This window comes from Pteropus medius, unplaced genomic scaffold, assembly GCF_902729225.1.
Source record: "Pteropus medius unplaced genomic scaffold, Ma_sr-lr_union100, whole genome shotgun sequence".
Taxonomy (NCBI): Eukaryota; Metazoa; Chordata; class Mammalia; order Chiroptera; family Pteropodidae; genus Pteropus; species Pteropus medius.
In genome coordinates, this window is record NW_024344434.1 from 690,566 (window position 1) to 712,392 (window position 21,827).

Below are 21,827 nucleotides of genomic sequence, written 5' to 3' on the forward strand. Positions count from 1 at the left end.
AAAGACAGAGAGAAATCTTAATTGATGAAAGGAATTTACCATATATATTCCTCAATTATGTGTCAGGAAAAATAATTTATATGTTCACAATTCATCAGATCTGAGTCTGGTGCCACGTTGTAGGGATGAAAAGTGATTGTGGAGTTGAAGAACTCTACTATACCTTTGGAGAAAAAAAGTATTCTTGGCCATACTGCCAAAAATGTCTATAACTTGGAGAGATATTAAGAAAAAGAGAAGCTGCCAAGAAGCATCTCTGAACAGACTTGACCTTAATTTGTGGGACCTAGGGCAAGAGTACAAATAGAGACTTATATACCATATACCTAGGTATGAAAGGTTACAAATAAACTGAACAAAGTGCTAGGCAAAATGTTTTATCCTCTTTCTTTGGCATATCTACGAAACAACCTGGGAGGTCAGATTTCAAATGAGAATCTAGGCCAAAATTCAGGGTCACAGTACTTTAAAGAGAGCCAGACCCTAGAATCTGGCCTAAAGCCCACCCTTAATTTTTCTTCCCCACCCTCAGCTCCACCTAAACATGGGGTATGAACACATGCATGAACATCCCCGTCCATATGTAAGCTTGTTCTACACACCTCTGCAAACTGCTTTCTCTTAGCCACCCGGCTGGCCTAGGGGTACATACATCATGTGAGCCACTTTGGGAGAATGGACCTGAAGAAAATGGCCACAGAGGCCCAGGAGTGGACTCAGAGCTATTCGGACAGAAAACTGAGGGCTGAAAAAAGTGGTCTAAAAAGGAAAGGGAGGTCATGGGTGATGACTTGGCACGCCTCCTTGCTCCTGCTAGATCCTAATCCCCATGGTGGTGAGAGGTTGGCAAAGTTGAAGGAGAGCCAGAATACAGCCCTCTAAAGGATGGAGCGAAGCTAGGGGTCTCTTGTGCCCTTGTCTAAGATGTTTAGTTCCTGCTCAGATATGTATGTGCTTTTGAAAATAAATTTCTGAAATGAAGAACAAAAAGACAACATGGTATGAATGCATTTTGTCTAAGAAGAAATAAGATTTAAAGGGGAAAAGATCAGAAAAACAACTTTTTTGTTTTTCTAATATTTTCAACAAACATAATTTAAAATTTTGATTATACAGAAAGTCCTCAGTTAATGTTGTTGATAGGTTCTTAGAAACTGAGACTTTAAGCAAAACAACATATATTGGAACTGATTTTACCATAGGCTAAATGATATAAACTAGAGTTAAGTTCCTACAACATATTTCTGGTCACAAAAACATCATCAAACTTCTAAATAAAGATTCAAAATACTTCTAATATTAAACGCTGAAATACATGTGAGCTAGACATACATTTAATAAAGATAAATAAAAACAAGTAAGATAATTATTTTCCAATCTGCTTATTCCAGTTCATGGTCGAGGGTGGCCAGAGCCTGTCCTGGCAGCTAAGAGCACAAGGGGGGAACCCACCCTGGACAGGACACCCTTCCAGCTCAAGGCATGCTCACACACCCACACTCACTCAGACTGGGACAATGCAGACATGCCAATCCATCTCATGTGAACGTCTGTGGGATGTGGGAAGAAATAGGAGTCCCCAGAAAACACTCAAGGAGAGAAAAGCAGAATGTGCAAACTTCATACAGACAATGGCCCAGAATGGGAATCATTTTCTTTGTTCTCATCAACATTAAAACAAAGCGACATTGAATGAAACATTATTTCAGGACACGTTGCATGTTACTTTAAATAAAGATGGACATGATAAACGCACACTGAAAGTGAATACAGGTCCTAGTCCAGATTTTGAGACTAAAATTAGAAAGCTCTTTTGTCAAGAAGTAAGCACTAGGAGGGTTCTTCTCCTAATTTAAAGTGTATATTAGGTTATTTGGAATTTCATGACTTTTCAAATATATGGACTTTTGTTCATATTCTGGGTCTGTACTAGTCATGAATTTGTGAGCTGAATGTCTTGGTGCCAAAATGTCTTCAACCATAAATTGGGGATAATTCATTTATCTCAATGGATGGCTATAAAGATTAAATGAGAATATGTGAAAGAGTCCAGGTGCATAGGAAGCATTTAAAAAATATTAGCTATTATTGTTATTATTGTTAAGTTCTTTAGTATCTGTTATAAAGAAAAAAATAGAAAATAGAGAGAATATTATTCTTAGTAAAAAATTTAAGTTGCTTTATGTGACGTAAAATGCCTAATAATGAATCACCCAAATATCAAGTCTAACTGAATGAGTTCCTTGAAAAGTCAAAATAGAATGTTCTGTTGAAGTCCTTTGAATTTTCCTAGAAAGCGAATTTTAGACCATGAAAACTGAAAAATATGAAGTAGAGAAGATAAAATAAAAATGCCTATTGTACCCAATAGGCAAAATAAGTTTTGTGGTTTTTTTTCTTGTAAAATTTTACACGGTTGGATGTGATGGGAGATAGAGTTCTAATTGTATTTTACTTCCCTATGGTACTGTTCAACAACTGGTAACATGGCATTAACCAATAATTACTGTTGTGGCTAAAACTATGATGAACAGTAAACTATTTAGAAAAATCTAGAAGAATGTATCTACAAGCATTTTTTTTTTTTTTTTTTTTTTCACAGAAGAGACTGAGAATATTGACAGAACTTGAAACAATGCTATGTGGAACACTGGCTCTTAAACTGGAGAAAGGGGGAGGGTTTCTGGTAAAATCAGTTACTGTCAAAAAACTGAAGGCAGAGGGATTAAACTTATTCTGCATTAAGTTTATTGTATGTACCACAAAGTGACAGAATTAGGAATAATAGGACTGAAGGAAGTTGGATTTTTAACTCAATTAATAGTTCAACCTATCCAAAGAGGGAATGAACTGCTTCAAGAGCCATGAGTGTTCCACATAGGTGGGATGTTCTTGAGACTATTGTAGAGAAACTCCAGTAGTCAGCAAAGGATCCAGTGCTTACGGTATTAAGGTTTCTCCAAGCCTGAGCCTCTTGTCTATGAATTAACTAGTCTGCTGTCCAGAGCAGGAGATGATATGATTAGGTTTACTGGGCATTATCATAATGAAAATAAAGGCAGGATTTCCAAAAAATGTTTTAACTACAGCTTGTTATAGAGTTCTCTAAAAGTGGAACAGAGTTCAAAATTTACTCATTCATTTAACTATTTATTGAGTACCTATTACTACTGCTAGAGCAAATGGGGGAAGAGAGAAGCCATTTCAGCTTTGGTAGTCAGGAAAGAAGGACTTTCTGGGGGTGACATTTGAGCAGAGACCTAAAGCAAATGAGAGTATAAATCATACAAAAATCAATAAGAGTGTTTTAGGCAGAGGGAACAGCAAGAAAACCAGCACAGAATAGAGGAGAGTGAGCAAGGCTGAATGGTAGGCACGGAGGTCAGGAATTCAGATTTTACTCCAAATGTGAATGGAAGTCGCTGTGCTTTGAGTAGGAAACTGACATGACAGGACTTCCGTTTTAAAAAGCCTACTCTGACTGCCATGTCTAGTAATAAATACTAACAAATTATGAAAAATATCCAGTGCTGCATAGAGTACTTACCATTAGGTCGAACTAGAAGTACAAGTTCCCCAGAATGTCTTTCGCAGCTAGCTTTAATAAACAGGACAACCTGATCATGGGTATGTTCTGCAATGTCCCGACCATTGATCAGTACAACTTGGTCCCCTTCATTCAATCGAGGGACACAGAGGTCAGCCTGTAATGTAATGCAAATGAGGTTTCAGATTTATACATGGCATTCTAAAAGGAAAGCACAAAAATTTATTTTTACAAACTCAATTGCAGAAAAACTAAAAAACTACATATAAAAAGCACCTATTTGAGATTCTGGGAAAACATGGCGGAGTGAGAGACGTCCTCATATCTCTTCCCTTGAAACAACAATAAGCTGAACATCTAAAACTGAACAAAAAACAGCCAAACTGCACACCAGCATATCTGAGTGTGAGATCTGCGCATAAGAACTACCACAGGTCAGAACCCCAAGTGTCGGGCAGTGGACTGGGAGAAATAAAGAAAGTGCCTCTCACAGCTTATGGAGCTCTTAGCACGAGGAAGGGGAGGGGTGAAGATGCAGCGACTTCCCTGAACAGCACTGCTTGGAAGTGCTGGGACTTTTCCACACAGCCAGAAGCAGGGCAGAAAGCAGAGAGGCAGAACGGGACCACAGAGAAACAAACAGTTGACTTCTACCGGCCGCGGCTGCAAAACTGAGGCTAAGCCACACAGCCCCCAACTCCCAATCCAGAGGGCCCCGCCCCCCATACCCTCAGACAGCGGTCACCACAGAGCCCCAGGGGAATCTGAGCAAATGCTACCAAAACAGTTGCTAACAATGATAGGGACTGAAACTGAGAATAGCAAGTGTGATTAAATATCTACAAGAAAATTAAAAAAGACATTATTTAGGCTTTATAAAAAGCAAGGATCCAAGAGGCTTAGACATCACCTACTGGGAACAAAAAGAAAAGCAAATTTTTGCAGCAGACTAAAGAGAGACCTTTATAGAATAAATCTTCTTTCTGGAAAAACAACAGAATACACTTCCATTAATGCCCAGGAGTAAAAATAGTCCTTTAAACACCATGAACAACCAAGGTGACAAGGCATCTCAGAAAGAAAGAGAAAAATATCCAGAAAGTAAGCTTACAGACATAAAAATATGCTACTTAAATGACAGAGAATTCAGGATGGTACTTCTGAAAAAACTCAGTGAAAACCGAAATGAGTCATATCAACAATTTCAAGAATTGAAAACACAACTAGATGAGCAGGGCCAGGAGATCAAAACCTTCAAGAAGAACAGAATAGATATTCTGAAGATAAAAAACACACTGCAACAGTTGAAAAACAAAATGGCAAGCTTGAGAAACAGAGTCGACCAAATGGAGGAGAGGATCAGTGATATCGAAGACAAAAATCTAGAAATGAACCACAAAGAAGAAGAGAGAAACCAAAGAATGAAAAAGAATGAAAGAGAAATACAAGAACTAGCTGAGGAAACATAAGAATGGGCATTATCGGAGGTGAGGAAAAGGAGCAGGGACTAGAAAGCATTTTCAAACAAAGAGTTGATGAGAATTTCCCAAATCTCAGGAATGAGCTGGAGCTTGGAATTTAAGAAGCCAACAGAATACCCAATTATCTCAACCCAAAAAGGCCTTCCCTAAGATACATTGTATTAAAGTTATCAAAAATCAACAACAAAGATAGAATTATCAGGGCAGCCAGGGAGAAGAAAATGGTAATTTATAAAGGAAAACCCATTAGATTATCATTGGACTTCTCAGCATAGACGTTACAAGCCAGAAAAGAATGGAATCAAATATTTAAACTATTAAGTGAAAGGACTACCAACCTAGAAAGTGTATCCAGCTAAGCTCTCCTTTAGATATGAAGGAGAAATTAAGACCTTTCCAGACATACAAAAATTGAGAGAATTCTCCACTACAAGGCCTGCACTACAGGAAATACAGAAAGGAGTCAGCGCACCTAAAACAAAATGACAAAACAAACAAACAAACAAAAAAAACCTACAAAAAACATAATTAGGAGTAAAAGTGAATATCAGGCAAATAGAAGCAGAGAAGTACAATCTTTACTAAGAACAGGGCATTATAAGCTTAACTAATAACAGAATTGCTATAGCATGATAGTAATGAAAGTTCAACACACATAGGGACAAATTGAGATAACAAATACTGAAAAGGGGAGGATTCAAAGATCCAAATTCACAAAGAGGAGAGGAGACAAGGCACGTGCAGAAGAAAATGGACAACTATATATATATATAAAACTATCCTTTTCATAATGGTAACCCACACGCCAAAGACTCAGAACTGAAATATATAACATAAAACAAGGAGAACCAGAGGGAAAACCCACAAAAGCCAACCAAAATAAAAACAAAACAAAACAAAACAGAAGCACAAGGACAAGGAAGCAATGGAAACAACGAGCTACCAGAAAGCAGAATATAAATTGGCTATAAGAAGACCTCATTTCAATAATCACCCTAAATGTAAATGAACTGAACTCACCAATAAAAAGGCACAGAGTTGCAGAATGGATCAAAAACAAAATCCAACCATATGCTGCCTCCAGGAGACACATCTCAGCTCCAAAGACAAATATAGACTCAAAGTGAAAGGATGGAAAATGATATTTCAAGCAAATGGCAATCAGAGAAAAGCGAGGGTAGCGGTACTAGTATTAGATGAAATAGACTTCAAAATAAAAAAAGTAAAGAAAGATACTGAGGGACACTTCATAATGATAAAGGGAATCATGCACCAAGAAAACATAACACTTATTAATCTATGCTCCCAATCAGGGAGCCCCGAAATATATAAAGCAATTACTAACAGAACAAAAGGAAGAAACACACCAAAACACTATTGTAGTAGGGGACTTAAATACCCCACTGTCGGATATGGACAGATCATCCAAACAGAAAGTCAATAAGGAAATAACATCCTTAAATGACACATTAGACCAACTGGACATAACTGACATTTACAGAGCCTACCATCCCTAAACAGCTGCTTATAAATTCTTCTCTAGTGCACATGGAATATTCTCAAGGACTGACTACATACAGGGACCCAGAGATAGCTTCAACAAATGTAAGAGGGTTGAAATCATTCCAACTATATTCTCTGATCATAATGCTTTGAAACTGGAGATCAACTGCAAAAAGAAATCAGGAGGAACCACAAATACATGGAGATTAAACAACATGTTACTGAAGAATAACTGAGTCAGGGAAGAAATAAAAAGAGAGATCAAGAGATACATAGAAACGAATGATAATGATAGTACAACATATCAAAACTTTCAGGACATGGAAAAGCGATCATGAGAGGAAAGTTCATATCATTACAGGCCTATCTCAAAAAACAAGAACGAGCCCAAATAAACAACCTAACGCTTCATCTTAAAAAATGAGAAAAGGAAGAACAAATGAAGCCTAAAGTCAGCAGAAGGAAAGAAATAATCAAAATTAGAGCAGAAATAAATGAAATTGAAAACAGAAAAAATAATAGAAAACATAAATACAACAAAGATCTGGTTCTTTGAGAAGGTGAATAAAGTTGACAAACCCCTGGCTAGACTATTAAATAAAAAAAAGAAAGGGCACAAATAAACAAAATCAGGAATGAAAGAGGAGAAATTACAACAAACATCGCAGAAATACAAAGAATCGTGCAAGAATACTATGAAAAATTATATAACACCAAATTTAATAACCTAGAAGAAATGGATCAGTACTTAGAAAAATACAATCTTCCTAGATTGAATCAAGAAGATCTAAATAGACCCATCAGCAGTATGGAAATTGCAACAATCATAAAAAAGTAAAAGTCCAGGACCAGATGGTGTCACCAGTGAATTCTACCAAACATTCAAAGAAGATTTAATACCTATTCTCCTCAAATTCTTCCAAAAAATCGAAGAGGAGGCACTACTTCCTAACTCATTTTATGAGGCCAATATTACCCTCATATCAAAACCTGGTAAAGGTAACACAAAGAAAGAAAATTACAGACCAATATCTCTCATGAACACACATGCAAAAATCCTAAATAAGATACTAGCAAACTGAATACAGCAACATATTAAAAAGATTATATACTACAATCACGTGGGCTTTATCCCAGGGGCACAAGGATGGTTCGACATATGCAAATCGATTAATGTGCTACACCACATAAACAAATTAAAAAATAAGAATCATATGATCATATCAATAGATGCAGAAAAAGCCTTCAACAAGATACAGCATCCATTTATGATCAAAACACTTCACAAAATTGGTATAGAAGGAAAGTACCTTAATATAAAAAAGACCATCTATGACAAACTCTCAGCCAACATTACACCTAATGGTGAAAAACTAAAAACCTTTCCTCTAAGATCAGGAACAAGGCAAGGGTGTCCACTATCACTACTGTTATTCAATATAACATTGGAGGTCCTAGCAAGTGCAATCAGACAAGAGAAAGATATAAAAGGCATCTAAATAGGAAACAAAGAAGTCAAACTGTCACTATTTGCGGATGACATGATTCTCTACATAGAAAATCCTAAAGACTCCACAAGAACACTACTAGAAACAATAAGCAAATATAGTAATTTTGGATACAAAATCAATGTTCGAAAATCCATAGCATTCCTATACTTATCTAATAATGAAGTGTCAGAAAGAGAAGTGGAAAAAATAATTCCTTTTGCAATTGCAACAAAAAGAATAAAATACCTAAGAATAAATTTGACAAAACATGTGAAGGACCTATATGAAAACAAGACCCTATTAAAAGAAATCGAAGAAGACACAAAGAAATGGAAAGATATTCCATGTTCTTGGATTGGAAGAATCAACATAGTTAAAATGACCATATTACCTAAAGCATTATACAGATTTAATGCAATCCCCATCAAAATTCCATTGGCATTTTTTAAAGAAATAGAACAAAAAATCAAGATTTGTATGGAAGCACAAAAGACCCCGAAGTGCCGAAGCCATTCTGAGAAAAAAAGAATGAGGCTGAAGGCATCACTCTACTCGACTTCAAATTATACTACAAATCGACAGTAATCAAAATGGCATGGTATTGGCAGGAAAACAGACACATAGACCAGTGGAACAGAATCGAGAGTCCAGAAGTAAACCTATATTTACATGGACAAATAATTTTCAACAAGAGCCAAAAACATACAGTGGAGAAAGGAAAGCCTCTTTAATAAATGGTGCTGGGAAAATTGGAAAGCCACTGGCAAAAGAATGAAACTAGACTTCTGTCTATCACCACACACCAAAATGAACTCAAAATGGATTAAGGACCTGAATATAAGACCTGAAACAATAAAATGCATAGAAGAAAACATAGGAACTAAACTCAACTACCTTGGACTTAAAGAGGATTTTATGAATTTGACCTCAAAGGCAAGGGAAATAAAAGCAAAAATAATTGAAGGGGACTACATCAAACTAAAAAAGCTGCTGCTCAGCAAAAGAAATCGTCAACAAGGTAAAGAGACAATGATCTGAATGGAAAAATATATTTGCAAGCAATGCCTCTGATAAAGACCTAATATCCAAAATATACAAAGAACTCATATAACTCAGTAACAACAAAAAACAAACAATTCAATCAAAAAATGGGCAGAGGACCTGAACATACACTTCTCCCCAGAGGACATACAAACGGCCAACAAACATATGAAAAGAGCTCAACTTCGCTAGCTATTAGGGAAATACAAATCAAAACCACAATGAGATACCATCTCACACCTGTTAGAATGATATAATCAACAGAACAAGTAATAACAGATGTTGGAGAGGATGCGGAGAAAAAGGAACCCTCATCCACTGCTGGTGGGGCTGCAAATTGGTACAGCCACTACGGAAAACAGTACGGAGGTTCCTCAAAAAACTAAAAATTGATCTACCATATGATCCAGCAATCCCTCTACTGGGTATTTACCCCAAAGACTTGAAAACTCATATCCGAAAAGATATTTGCACACTGATGTTCATAGCAGCACTATTCACAGCGGCCAGGACATGGAAACAACCAAATTGTCCTACGATAGATGATTGGCTAAAGAAGCTGTGGTACATATATACAATGGAATATTACTCAGCCACAAGAAGAGATAAAATACTACCATTTGCAACAACCTGGATGGACCTTGAGACAATCGTTCTAAGCGAGATAAGCTAGACAGAAAAAGTTGAAAATCACATGATATTACTTATATGTGGGATATAAACCTAAACGCAACAAATGAACAGGACAAAGAAACAGAGACTCAGGGACATGGACAATGGACTAGTAGTTACCAGAGGGTAAGGGGTGGGAGAGGAGGGTCAAATATATAGGTGTAAGGGGATCAAATACATGTTAGCTGAAGGAAACTGGACTTTGGGGGGTAATTACACAATAGAATATATAGATGTCAAATTATAATGTACACCTGAAAATTATATAACTATATTAACCAATGTTACCCCAATAAACTTAATTTAAAAAAAGCACTTATTCATTTATCCATCTATTAAAAAAAAGAGAAGTAGACATATAGCTTTCCCACGAAGATACTACATTGTTTTCCTTCTTCATTCAACCACTTTTCCCCTGATGCTCTATTATATGCTTAGACATACAGGTAAGACAAGTAATCCTGAGGTGCCTCGATACAGTCAGCTCTTGCTTTGCACTGTCGAGATATGTACAAATTTCAGTTACCACAATCTTGCTAAATAACATCCTTCTCCCAACAACATGGTACAAATTTCAGTTATTGTGATATATTAATTGAGAATAATTGCATAAAGTACAAACTTTGATGCTAGTTCATCAGTCCAAAAGTCACCACATAAATAATGGACAAACAATCATGATCAGTGATCAATCACATCATTTCTTTCAAAGTCTGTTGGTGATTTGTCGCTGTGCATCTATTATTCAGTTCATGTAGAGACAGCAAAGTATGCACTTGTGTTGTTTCCTTGTCTCCCAATGATAACCTCCCATAAAAATGGATAATATAAAGAGGGAATTGTCCAAAAAAATTAAAAATGCAGCAAAGAAACAAAAACTGATATTGCTGGAAGTGATATTCAAACTGAATGTAAATGGAGTTATAAAAGAAATAGTTGATGATGGAAATGTACCCTACTACTGTTTTGAGAGACTCGATACACAGCAAAAGGGATTTAGTGAAGGTGAACTTAACATAAATGATGAAAGTCGCTGTAATCAAAAGGATGAAGATGTCCATGAGGAAGTGATGCTGGCAAAAAACTTCTCATTAAAGGAATTCTTGGAGATATTTCACAACAATGAAAATGCAGAGTACAAATCGCTGGAAGTGGATTCAAACTTAGAAAAGATTATGACAATTTGCTATGGCAAGAAAGAATGCTCACTCGGTATTTTAAGTTATACAATGAGAAGGACACAAGCACTGTTCGAACTACTTGTGATAAGTTTTCACGAAGAAATAAAACACTTAAATTCTCAATGTTTCTAATGTTTAGACTTACGGGATACTAAATCAGTATTAGTTTTACTATTTTTTAATTTCTCTATACACTTATAAGAGAAAGCAAGAGAGATGTTAACATTTTGATAAATTTAAATTATGGAAACAATCGTAATTTCCTCCATTGATTATCAAGGTGACTTTGCAGTTTGGTCATTTTTGAATGGTCATTTTTACAGTCCTGCACTACTGGGCAAAAAGTGAGGACTACCTGTATTTTATTAAGCAAACAAACAAGTAATTAAAGAGAGAAATAGAAAGATGGACAGCATGGTCCAAGAAGACAGCAATGAGATGTATAAGAATCAAGTTTCAAGGATTATAGGTCAGACAGAGAAGGAAATGATAGGGTTGGATCTTACAGGAAAAAAACTAAAGGAACTTCCTGTGGCAAAAGCTTGAAGAAATGAAAGCATGACGACTCAAATGCACTATAACACAAAGCCAATAAAATCCAACATGGTATTATCATTAGTGGAAAGAACACAGGTCTCAGAGCCATGTTCTTCCTCTACTGCTTATGAAATGTGTGATCTTAGACACCTGACACTCTGAAAATGAAGCTGATATCTGCTCTAATTATTTCACAGAGCTGTGAAGACAATAATGAGACCATTATGCAAACTGTTAAAATCTGGAGAATTAAAATTTAAGGTAATGACGATTCTCTTTAGTTGCTTCTTTCTCTACTTGTAGTGGAGCAGATAACATTCATATACTCTCTCTGTGTACTAGCAGGGTGATGTTTTTGTGTATCAATTTGGTTCCAAGTTTTTGTAAATGTCTTTGAGGTACCTGAAGAGTAGTGAATTGGGAGATTAATGGTATTGGGAGAAATGTAGTGGTCATTGCAAAGAGTTATCCTCTCACCTAGTAGTTGGTGGAAAAGAAGAGGTGCTCTATATGTTATGGAGAAGATAATTACGAATCTTTAATTGTATCCTGCATACATCCACTGATATTTCCAGTTCAGAGACTGAGGCTAACAGGGGAGTATATTAACCAATATGCTAAAACATGCAGACTTTATTTTAGCCATTGTCAATGAAGGGAATTCTCTAATGATTAATTTACTTTTGCCAGGTATATTTATAATTCTTTATTTGTATTTCGCTATGATCTGGAAAGTCTAGATAAATTGTATATTAAAATGAATTTTGTTGGAGCAACAGCTATTAGCTCAAAGATGAGCAGATAGGAACAAAAACATGACTTTAATTGGGAATTATTTTATCCATTTCAGAAGGCATCCAATATAAAAAAAAGACAATAAAATATTTAACACCCTGTCCTTTCTCTCCAATCACTTAAAATGAGGTTTCCAACAGGAAGACTGTGATGTTTTCTAAATTAGGAAGATAATATAAAAATGAAAAATTTCTATTGTTTTAATTTGTTCTAAATTTAGTCGATATTTTTGGAACACAGTTCTATGTGGCAGAAAGGAAAAAATTACCAATAATTTTTATACCCTAAAAAGAAAATATAGAGTCATAGAATTCTGTGTAGAAATGAGCCTGTCTACAGAATGTTTCTTAAACATCCTTGACTTAATTGAAAACTATCCACACTGACTGCTCAGAAAAATCAATATTGCTTTTGTATCATTCACTGACTACTACAACTAGCGTAACAAAAAGATTTATTATCTTTTCTAATTATAAGAGCTAATATATACTCATTGTCATAATTCAGACAATTAAAAAAGGAATACAGAAGTAATAAATGCCAGTAATTCCACTACCTAGATGGAACACTGTTAACATTTTAACATGATTCCAAGGCTTTTTAATGTATATAACTCAAATTTTAAAAAACTGGGTCAAACATATATGTGGAATTGTAATATGTACTTTCTTTAATGTCATCTTATGAATATATTTCCATACTAATATAGAGCTACATCATCCATCATTTCAATAGCTGCATAGCAACGTATAATTTATTTCGCAAACTCTAATGATGTACATTTTCATTCCCCTCACCCCGATTTTTAACTGTTATAAACAATAGTACAACAAATCTCCTCTAGTGTACCTTTTGTTCCCTAGTACAAATATTTCATTAGAGGCCATTCCTAAAAATGAAATTGTTAGATCAAAAGATATATATTTGATTAAAAAAAGTTTTAGGTAAAATTTTTGTTTTTAGCAAAGTTATATATCACACAGTTTAAAGAACTGACTAGGTCTGTAAGAGTTTTAAGAAACCATTTCTTATGCTCTTCACTACTATTTCCCTCTCTCTAGAGGCAACTTCTTTCAACATTTTAGCTATCTTTTGTATTTACCTCAGTATCTCTACATAACATCCCCATTTTGTTTTTATTTTTCTATTTTAGACATTATCTAGCTTTCTACTTGATAGAAGAGAATTTAGCAATCTTTCATCTCCTCATTTGCAGTTCCAGGCACACACATATTTCCTATTAAATATATACTAAATAAGTAATTTTGGACTATTTCCCTCATCTTTGTCCTCATCTTTCATATGCATAGTAAAGTGTCGTTTTATGCATCCTATTCCTGTCCTGTCCCCTCTGACTATAAGATTTGTTTAAAAGAAGACATCTGATCTAGCCTGAACCTATAATTGGTTTACTTCCCAGGACTCTGTAATTTGGACAGGTTTATTCACTCTGGGTTGCCAAGCTAGTAATACGTAAATCTGTAAGTTACTAGCAATCGTAACCGACCATATGGGTGAGGAGTGGGAGTGGTAGCTATCCAATTTCTATTTAGTAGAGGTTTAGGAGTCATAATCATATTTGGAGGTAGGATGTGTGTGTAGTGGTGGTGATGTTACAGGACTTGACTGGAAGCTGCTATTAAATACACTGTTTTTATTTAGACTATTTTATTGCAGTGCCTTGAGTATAAGGCTTAGTGTACAAATTGGTTTGTACTGAGATAGAAGAATGGAACAGTCACATAAAAAGAACTAGAGATGAAAAAAGAGAGTGACTGATGATTTTTAAAATTCTTTCTAGAGGACTGACTGCAATCCTTGGGTTTTGTGAGATACGCTATAATTCTATGATAAACTTTGTATTTATGCTTAAACTAAGGTATTTCATGAATAAGTACCCTGTAATTTGCAACCAACAAAGTCCTTAAAAACTGGAACCGAAACAATATATCATGATATCTATAAACAATCTTGATTGCGATCTTCAAACCAACTTTGAGGTTGCTACAAAGCACCCGAAAAGGCATGATTGGCCTCCTCTCAGGTTGTTAGTTCATACCTTCCCTAGGGCAGGGAGATAGTTAAATGATAAAGGGTGCTGACTAAAGAGCCCCCGGAGACCATTTAGGTAAAGAAAGCAATAACATAAATGTAAATTTGAAAGTGAGATTTGCTACATATAAGAGCATAAAGATAATGTACCCATAATTAATCAAGAATTGTCCTTATGATGAGCATGAAGTTCATGAGTGCTGAAGCTGAATGATGGGTACAGGGGATTCATCATAAGGGGTACCTAAAATGTTTTCTCTCTGTTTGTTTACAATGTTCATAATAAAAAGTTTAGAAATTATCCTTGTAGGGAAAAAAAAATCACTAGTACTATTTCTATCTAAAGTAAAATTTTAAAACATAAAGTAGGCAAATAGAATGTAGGCAAACAATTCTAAATGAAAAAAACAAGCAAACAAAATAGCAAAACAAATGAAAAATATACTTCTGTCTACATTTTGCTGTGTTAATGGGCTTACTATGATAGAATCTATTAACACTTTAGAAGCACTGAAAGTCATAAATAACTTCTTTGTAAAAGCAAGGAGTTTAAAAACTCATATACAGGGAATAAATAAAAACTAACTTCCCAGCAATTTAAGGTATTCAGCCAACAACATATGATACTTAACAAATTGAAAGAAATCATTTTATTCCCCTTTACTTAGACTAATAAAAATAAAATAAGTACCTATTCTTGAAAATAAGATTTACATGCAAGATTTAGAAAACTCACAGGTGTTCCTGGTGCTACTCGGGACACGATCACAGGCATCTTCTGATCATATCCTCCCTTAAAAACAGAGCAAATCAACTATTAGTCATAAATTAGCAAAACAGAAACATCTTAATTTAAAAACTGAGTATAATATAAATTTCAGATTACCTTCACATTGAATCCAAATCTCCCATTTTCATCAGGTTTCATTCTGATTAGAACAAGATTATCATGTGGAATACCACCATTAGGCTTAAAAAGACAAAAATAAATAACTTGTAATTTTCTTCATTTATAATTTATCCTTCACATATACATGAAGAATGCTTTTCTTGTATGTTGTTATCTATAGTACATAAAGAATCAAAAATAAATTAAAATGTTAATTAGGAAAAGTAAATTTTCACTAATAACCTGCAGTCCCCAACTAGATACATTCTCTCAGGTTTTTGTCACTCCATGCTAGTTTGTAAGTGCATGGAACAAGAGCTTTATCAATTAATTTTAATTCATTAATCACAATATCCTTAGAATGTGGCTCAAAGTTTTGCATGTAGCTGCTTTCTAAAAACAGTTCTACTGAGATATAATTCACATGCTATACACTTCACTCAAAGTGTATAATTCAATAATTTTTACTATAGTCACAGACATCACTACTATTTAAGTTTAGAACATTTTCATCACCTCCAAAAGAAACCCTGTATCCATTGGTAGTCATGCCCCCATTCCCTAAGTCCTATTCGATCACTAACCTATTTTCCGTCTCTATAGATTTGACTATTCTGAACATTTCACATTTATGAAATCATACAATATATGATAATTTGTTACTGGCTTCTTTCACTTACCATGTTTTATGCCTGCTCTTTGAGGGTAAGTATCTGGCTAACTTATCCTTCAAGACACAGGTCAGAGATGATCATTTCTGGGAAGTATTTTCTTGACTCCAGAGCAGTGTTAGTTATTTTTAAGCATTTTTGAATTCCCTATAATCAGTTCTAAGTATAGAACTTATATCGCCTTTAAATTGTCTTCATACTTGTTTGCTCTAGATCCCACCCCCTCTTCCATACTCAAGAATATTGCTACAGCAATTCTCTACTCTTCTGCATTATCCATTTTCCTGATCCTCTGGGAAATACTCTTATTTCTCCCATTAAAAAAACAAAACAAAACAAAAACAATTCTCTCTGGATTCCACTTCCCCATCCAGCTACTGCCCCATTTCACTCCTACCTCTTGCTGCCAAACTTCTTGAAAGAGTTGTCCACATTTACTGTCTTTATTTCCTCTAATCCCATCCTCCTAGAGTTGGGTTTTCATCCCCAACATTCCACCAAAACTGTTCCAATTAAGGTTACAAGAGATTTTCACAGTGCTCCAGTGTTCAATGATCAGTCCCCATCTTTTCAGTAGCATTTGACAAAGTTGGTTACACTCTCCATGGCTTTCTTCTCATCAGCCAGTTGACTACCTTTCTGCCTACATCTTCTCAGTTTCCTTTGCTGGCTTCTTTCATCCTCCTCATGTTTACAATTTGGAGGACCACAGACTCATTTCTAGAATCTCTTATTTAGATACCTATACATACCACACTTCCTTAGTGATTTCTTACTCTCTCATGTTTTTAAATACTGTCTATATGCCATAAGCTCTCAATATCATAACTCTAGCTTGGACTTCTCCCTTCAATTCCAGAATCCAATATCTAAATGGATTTCTAATAAATATCTCAAACTTAACATGTCTCAAAATGAGCTCTCGATAACTATCCGTAAATGCTCTACCTTCAGCCTTTCACATCTCAGTAAATGGCAACTTCATTCTTCTAATTGTTCAGGGCAAAAACCATGCTGTTAACCTTGATTCCTCTTTCTCTACTACTCTGCATCCAATCTACCAGCATATTACATTAGCTGTACTCTAAAATATACCCAGAATATAGTCATGTCTTATTCCTTCTGTAGCCACCACATGGTAAAAATCACCAAAGCTTGCTTGGAATACTTCAATACCTCATAACAACTATTTTTGCTACCCTGCTTTCAGTGTATTTTCGATACAACAAGCCAGAATGATAACGTTAAAATTTAATTGACATCACATTACTTCTCTCTTCAGATATGTATGTCCATTTGCTTCCTAGTTCACTCAGGGTTAAAAAACAAAATCTTTATAAAACAAGGCTTTTAGGATCTGGCTCTCTCATGTACCTGTCTCTTCCTCATTTGTTTATTTTACTTTAGCCACAATGACTCCCTTGGTGTTCCTTGAACTTATCAGTCATATCTTTGTACTTGCTATTTCCATCAGCTTACCTACATGGTTTATCACTAAGTTCATCCCTGGCTCATACTATCTAAAAGTATAAGACTCTACCTTTGAAATTCCTTAGTCTCTTTCTGCTTCATATTTCTCCCTAACATTTATACTATCTAATATGCTATATATTTAAATTATTTACCTTGTTTACTATTTGTCTCACCCTTATCTCCAGAAAATAGATTCCTTGAAGGCAGAGGTTTTTTTGTTTTTTCTTTCTATTTTATTCCATTATATCCCCAAAGCCTATAATAATGCATGGCATGTGCCTGATAAGTAATTTTTGCACGAATGAAAAATAAACTGGACTGTAGATTATTTAACAGCAGGGGTCATGTCTTGCCTCTGTATTTCCACTACCCACTAAGTACCTTGGCAGATAGAAAGACCTCAATATATATGAACTAATAAATGAATAAATGATAAAAAAAAAAATCACCACAGTTAGCACTAAAATTACCATTTTTGGTAAGGATTCTGCTCTTTTTGATGTGTCTATGGTGGTGAAGCAATAGTGTGGAAGAATAATGTCTGTCTTTCAACTTTAGATAATGTGGGAGGGCTATAGGTGAAAGTATGATAAGTCTATATGTGCAATGGCCATCAGAAACTTCTGGTACAGACAATAACCCCTGGGAGTCTCCATTCTCTGCGTCTTATTTTATTCCCTGATGTCTTTTTTTAAGTTTCTCGAAACATAGCCATATTTTGTCTGTCCTTATACTTCTTCATGAACACAGTGTATTTTTATAATTTATTGACAATCTCACTTGATTTATTTACATCCATCTGAGAAAGCAATAAAAATTCGTAAATCAGGGGATTCTAACAATTTACTATTTATTGTTGTAAAAGCATGTTCTCCAAGGCAAAAGTACCAATATAATTCATATGTATATTTTGTAGAACAGAGAGTGATCACATACTCCAAGGACCTGAACTCAATTTTAAATGGTAGATGAAAATGATAAAGTCTCCACACTCAGTGAATTATATAAAAAGTTAATGGTATTTAATGGATTATTAGCATTTGTTGTAAAAATGTGTTTTGCAAGATTAAAATCAACATTAATTTGTTAAGAATTAACTTCTAGAGCAATGAACATTTTATAAATGATCATGAAAGAAAATTCCATAATTAGATTACATTGTGGCATAACTCATGAGCAAATGATGAAAAGGAGAAAGTACAGTAATATAATTTATAGATAAAACATACCACAGTACAAAAGAAATTTCATTTATAGTTTAAAAATTTCAAAGAAATGTGAGAATATTTGATGCTACTTACAGTAGATTTTTCAGGTGAAGATGGAACATCAAATGGTTCATTAATATGGTTTTCCAGATCTTGTTGAGAATGTGAATAATGAATTTGGTTCCAACTATTTTTCTTCGATTGTTTGGGTGGTAAAGCTGGAGGCTGCCCATCTCCAGGGGTCTCTTGTGATCTAGATAGGAAAAATGAAAAAGAATGAATAGTTTAGAAGCTGTCTTACAGAATTGTTATTTTAAAAGCTTGGGTCAAGCAACTCAGATATTTACAATATCTAGTAAGAGACAAGTTTTAAATAGCATACTTATTTGCGAGTGCCATTGTTTAAGAAAATATTTCTTAACGTTGAAATTTAAGTAGCAAATCTAATTTCCTACTTTCTCAAATATGTAAACAATTCTACATATAATAAAATATATCTTGAGGGTATTCCTATGAAGATATTTATTAATCTAGTATAACAATGCACAAACCTTCCCAAAACCTTTTTAAAAAGGTTTTCAGAGTAGTCATATGGGTAGTCAGGGAATAAGGCAGTCAAAGAGAAATAAGAATTAAGAGTTGAGCCATTCCACAGATAAAACATTTGTTATAGTCTAGAGAAGTTAAGTGATTGGCCCAATTTATCTAGAAATAAAACACGATTCATGAAAGTAATGAACTCAATGCTGCGACAAGGATTAGAATCTGAGTAAGAATGCTGAGATCACTGAAAAGACAAAACTGGATGAAACATTGTCAGAGTATGATTTAAGGTGAGGAAGCAACAATCCAATTAAGATTAGAGGACATAAGCCTCAATCTATGACAGCGGAGATTGATAAAAAGAGCTAGGTATAATAGAGAAAGCTTAAAGGTAAAAACTAGCTTTTAAGAACAAGTATATGTTACTAACATTACTTGTGAGTTTTTCACAAAGGCCAGAAGGGGGAACTAGTGCTTCAACTTGTACCCTAGGAAGCATGTATCCAAGAAGGTGGGGAGTTAAGGATAAGAGGCAAGGGGAAAACGGTTCTTGATAGGAGCACTGACCATCACTGGAGCTATTTTTCTCTGAGAAGGCAGGAGGTCCTTTGGGGGAAAGAAAAGATTTACTATCCATTCCCTAAGGAGAGATAAAAGTTGACAGCTGCTGTGTCAAGCTCCATGGCTACTGCTGTGGTACTCGGGCACAGAAATTACCTAGTTTCTGCTTTTTTGTTGACTGACGACAGATAAATAAGATATAACCTGTACAGTCTTGGGAAAGTGGAACTGTATTTGATTATATTATTGTTCAAAAATTATTCTCTACCCCTCCCTGTTTGACATTAGGCTTGGCCCTATGACTTGCTCTGGCCAATGAAATAGGAGCAAAAGTGGTACGTGTCACTTTTGAAAGAAAGCTTTAAGAAATAGCTTGTGATTCATTATATTTCTCTTTTTCCCTCAGCCATGAGATTAGTCATGTCCCAAAACAGGGGCTGTTGGCAGTCTGGGTCCTGGAATGAACATGACATGGAATCGTGCCACAGTGGATCCATGACGTACATATAATGAAAGATAGAAATAATCTTTGTTGTAAGTCACTGTAAGTTAAGATAATTTGCTACTACAGCATAATTTAGCTCAAGATAGCTAATACAACGATTACCACCAGAGTGGTCCTTTAGATACATGTGATCTCTCTTGATAGAGAAGGTAAAAATCTGATTAGTGCCAAGGAAGTCAGCCAGGATTAATGGATGGTGTTAACACTACGGTCCTCTAGGGAGGTTTCTCCTAATGAAAATATAGTCCTTCTGAAATTTTGCAAGATAGTATGAAATATAATCATTCAATAAGCAGATAAACGATATGCCCACTCAGAGTAGCTTTCCACATAGAAGTCTGTAGGGCACAAAATGCTCTAAATTCTGATAAGCCTATAGACTGCATCAGAGAACAAACCTCTCCTTTTTGGCAAAAGCTTCTTTTGAGGTCTACCTTGATGGCCACAGAGTCCAGGTCCTAAACATACTAGTTTTTATTCTTCTAGTTTCAATTGCCAAGAACTCAAGCCTTTAAGTTCAATATATTCAAGTGCTGCTGCTAAAGAAAATGTTCCCACAGATTAGAATACAGACGTGTACCTCAACCATGCCCTGCTGCAAGGGATTTGGAGAAATGAAGATGGACACCCCTTGGCAGAGCCACACAGATGTGACATTTCTAAAAAGCAGCTGATTAAAAGCCTCCAAGACCTTACAATAACCAGAAGTTCCTGGACTCCACATATATCAATCAGCAGGTCTCATCCCTTACTTAGGGTTAAGTGTAAGGTGAATAGCAACTTTTTTTCTAGTTTTACATACAGCTGTCACACCCAGCAAGCATTTAATCTCAAAACTAAAGGTCTGTAGAGAAGAGTATAAGGTTGAGATCATATAGGAACAGAATCAGAGCACTCTATTTATTCTTAGTCCAGTTAATAGTGTAAATACAGTGACAAAATGCACAACAAGGACAAACTCAAACCTGATCTGCAGTGCAATATCTAAGTGAGCCTAAGCTGGTGGGTATGGGCAGAACAGTGGCAATGCTCAGTTACAAGAGAGGGATAGTGCTGAAATTACAGAATATTTTGCTGAAACTGTTGAATCCGAATTTCTAATGTTAGAGATTAGGCATATACAATCAAAAAAGCTCCAAAAGTGGAGCTTCTGATTAGAAATCATTGTCCTAGAACAATGATTACAAATTCAAGGCTTGTGGGACAACTTTGGCCAACACTGACCCATTCATTGTTTTTGTAAAATGTTAACTGATAACATTTAAAAAATTACATACGCACCCTGGATTTCCAGAATGAAAAATGTGGAAGCTCTAGAAAGAATGGACCTGCATTACATGTTGTCAACTACTGAACAAAGCCAAGTGGTAGCTGCTGCCTCTAAATGGACCATGGGCATTCCAGTCAACATAAATCCCACCCAGTATTACTTGCCAGACTCCAGTGGGTATTTGAACATAACCTCTCCTTTAAACATTCATAGTCTGCAGGAAGACGCAGATAGGAAGGGAGCCCAAGCATAAAGTCCTGGGTTGGCGTTTACGCCAAATTCTAAAGAAATGGTGAAGAGAATGGAGAGTAGAGAGAAGACTGGTCAAGATGTAACAGAGGCAAGGAGAATATAATATTCGATTTTAGGACAGGGGCTACCGGTCTTCTCATTGTTTTATGTAACTTT

At 35.3% G+C, this 21,827-nt stretch overlaps 1 protein-coding gene across 8 annotated transcripts in view; it reads right to left on the bottom strand.

The window, feature by feature from the left end:
- PTPN4 (protein tyrosine phosphatase non-receptor type 4) overlaps positions 1 to 21,827 on the bottom strand; it is a 188,049-nt gene that overhangs the window by 17,399 nt on the left and 148,823 nt on the right. For all 8 annotated transcript variants that reach the window (XM_039872656.1, XM_039872652.1, XM_039872651.1 and 5 more), the window contains 4 exons: positions 18,634 to 18,793; positions 15,186 to 15,269; positions 15,036 to 15,092; positions 3,548 to 3,704 (listed from right to left, as the gene is read on the bottom strand). In XM_039872656.1, coding sequence (XP_039728590.1) covers positions 3,548 to 3,704; positions 15,036 to 15,092; positions 15,186 to 15,269; positions 18,634 to 18,793 — 458 coding nt within the window. The remainder of the gene's footprint in view (positions 1 to 3,547; positions 3,705 to 15,035; positions 15,093 to 15,185; positions 15,270 to 18,633; positions 18,794 to 21,827) is intronic.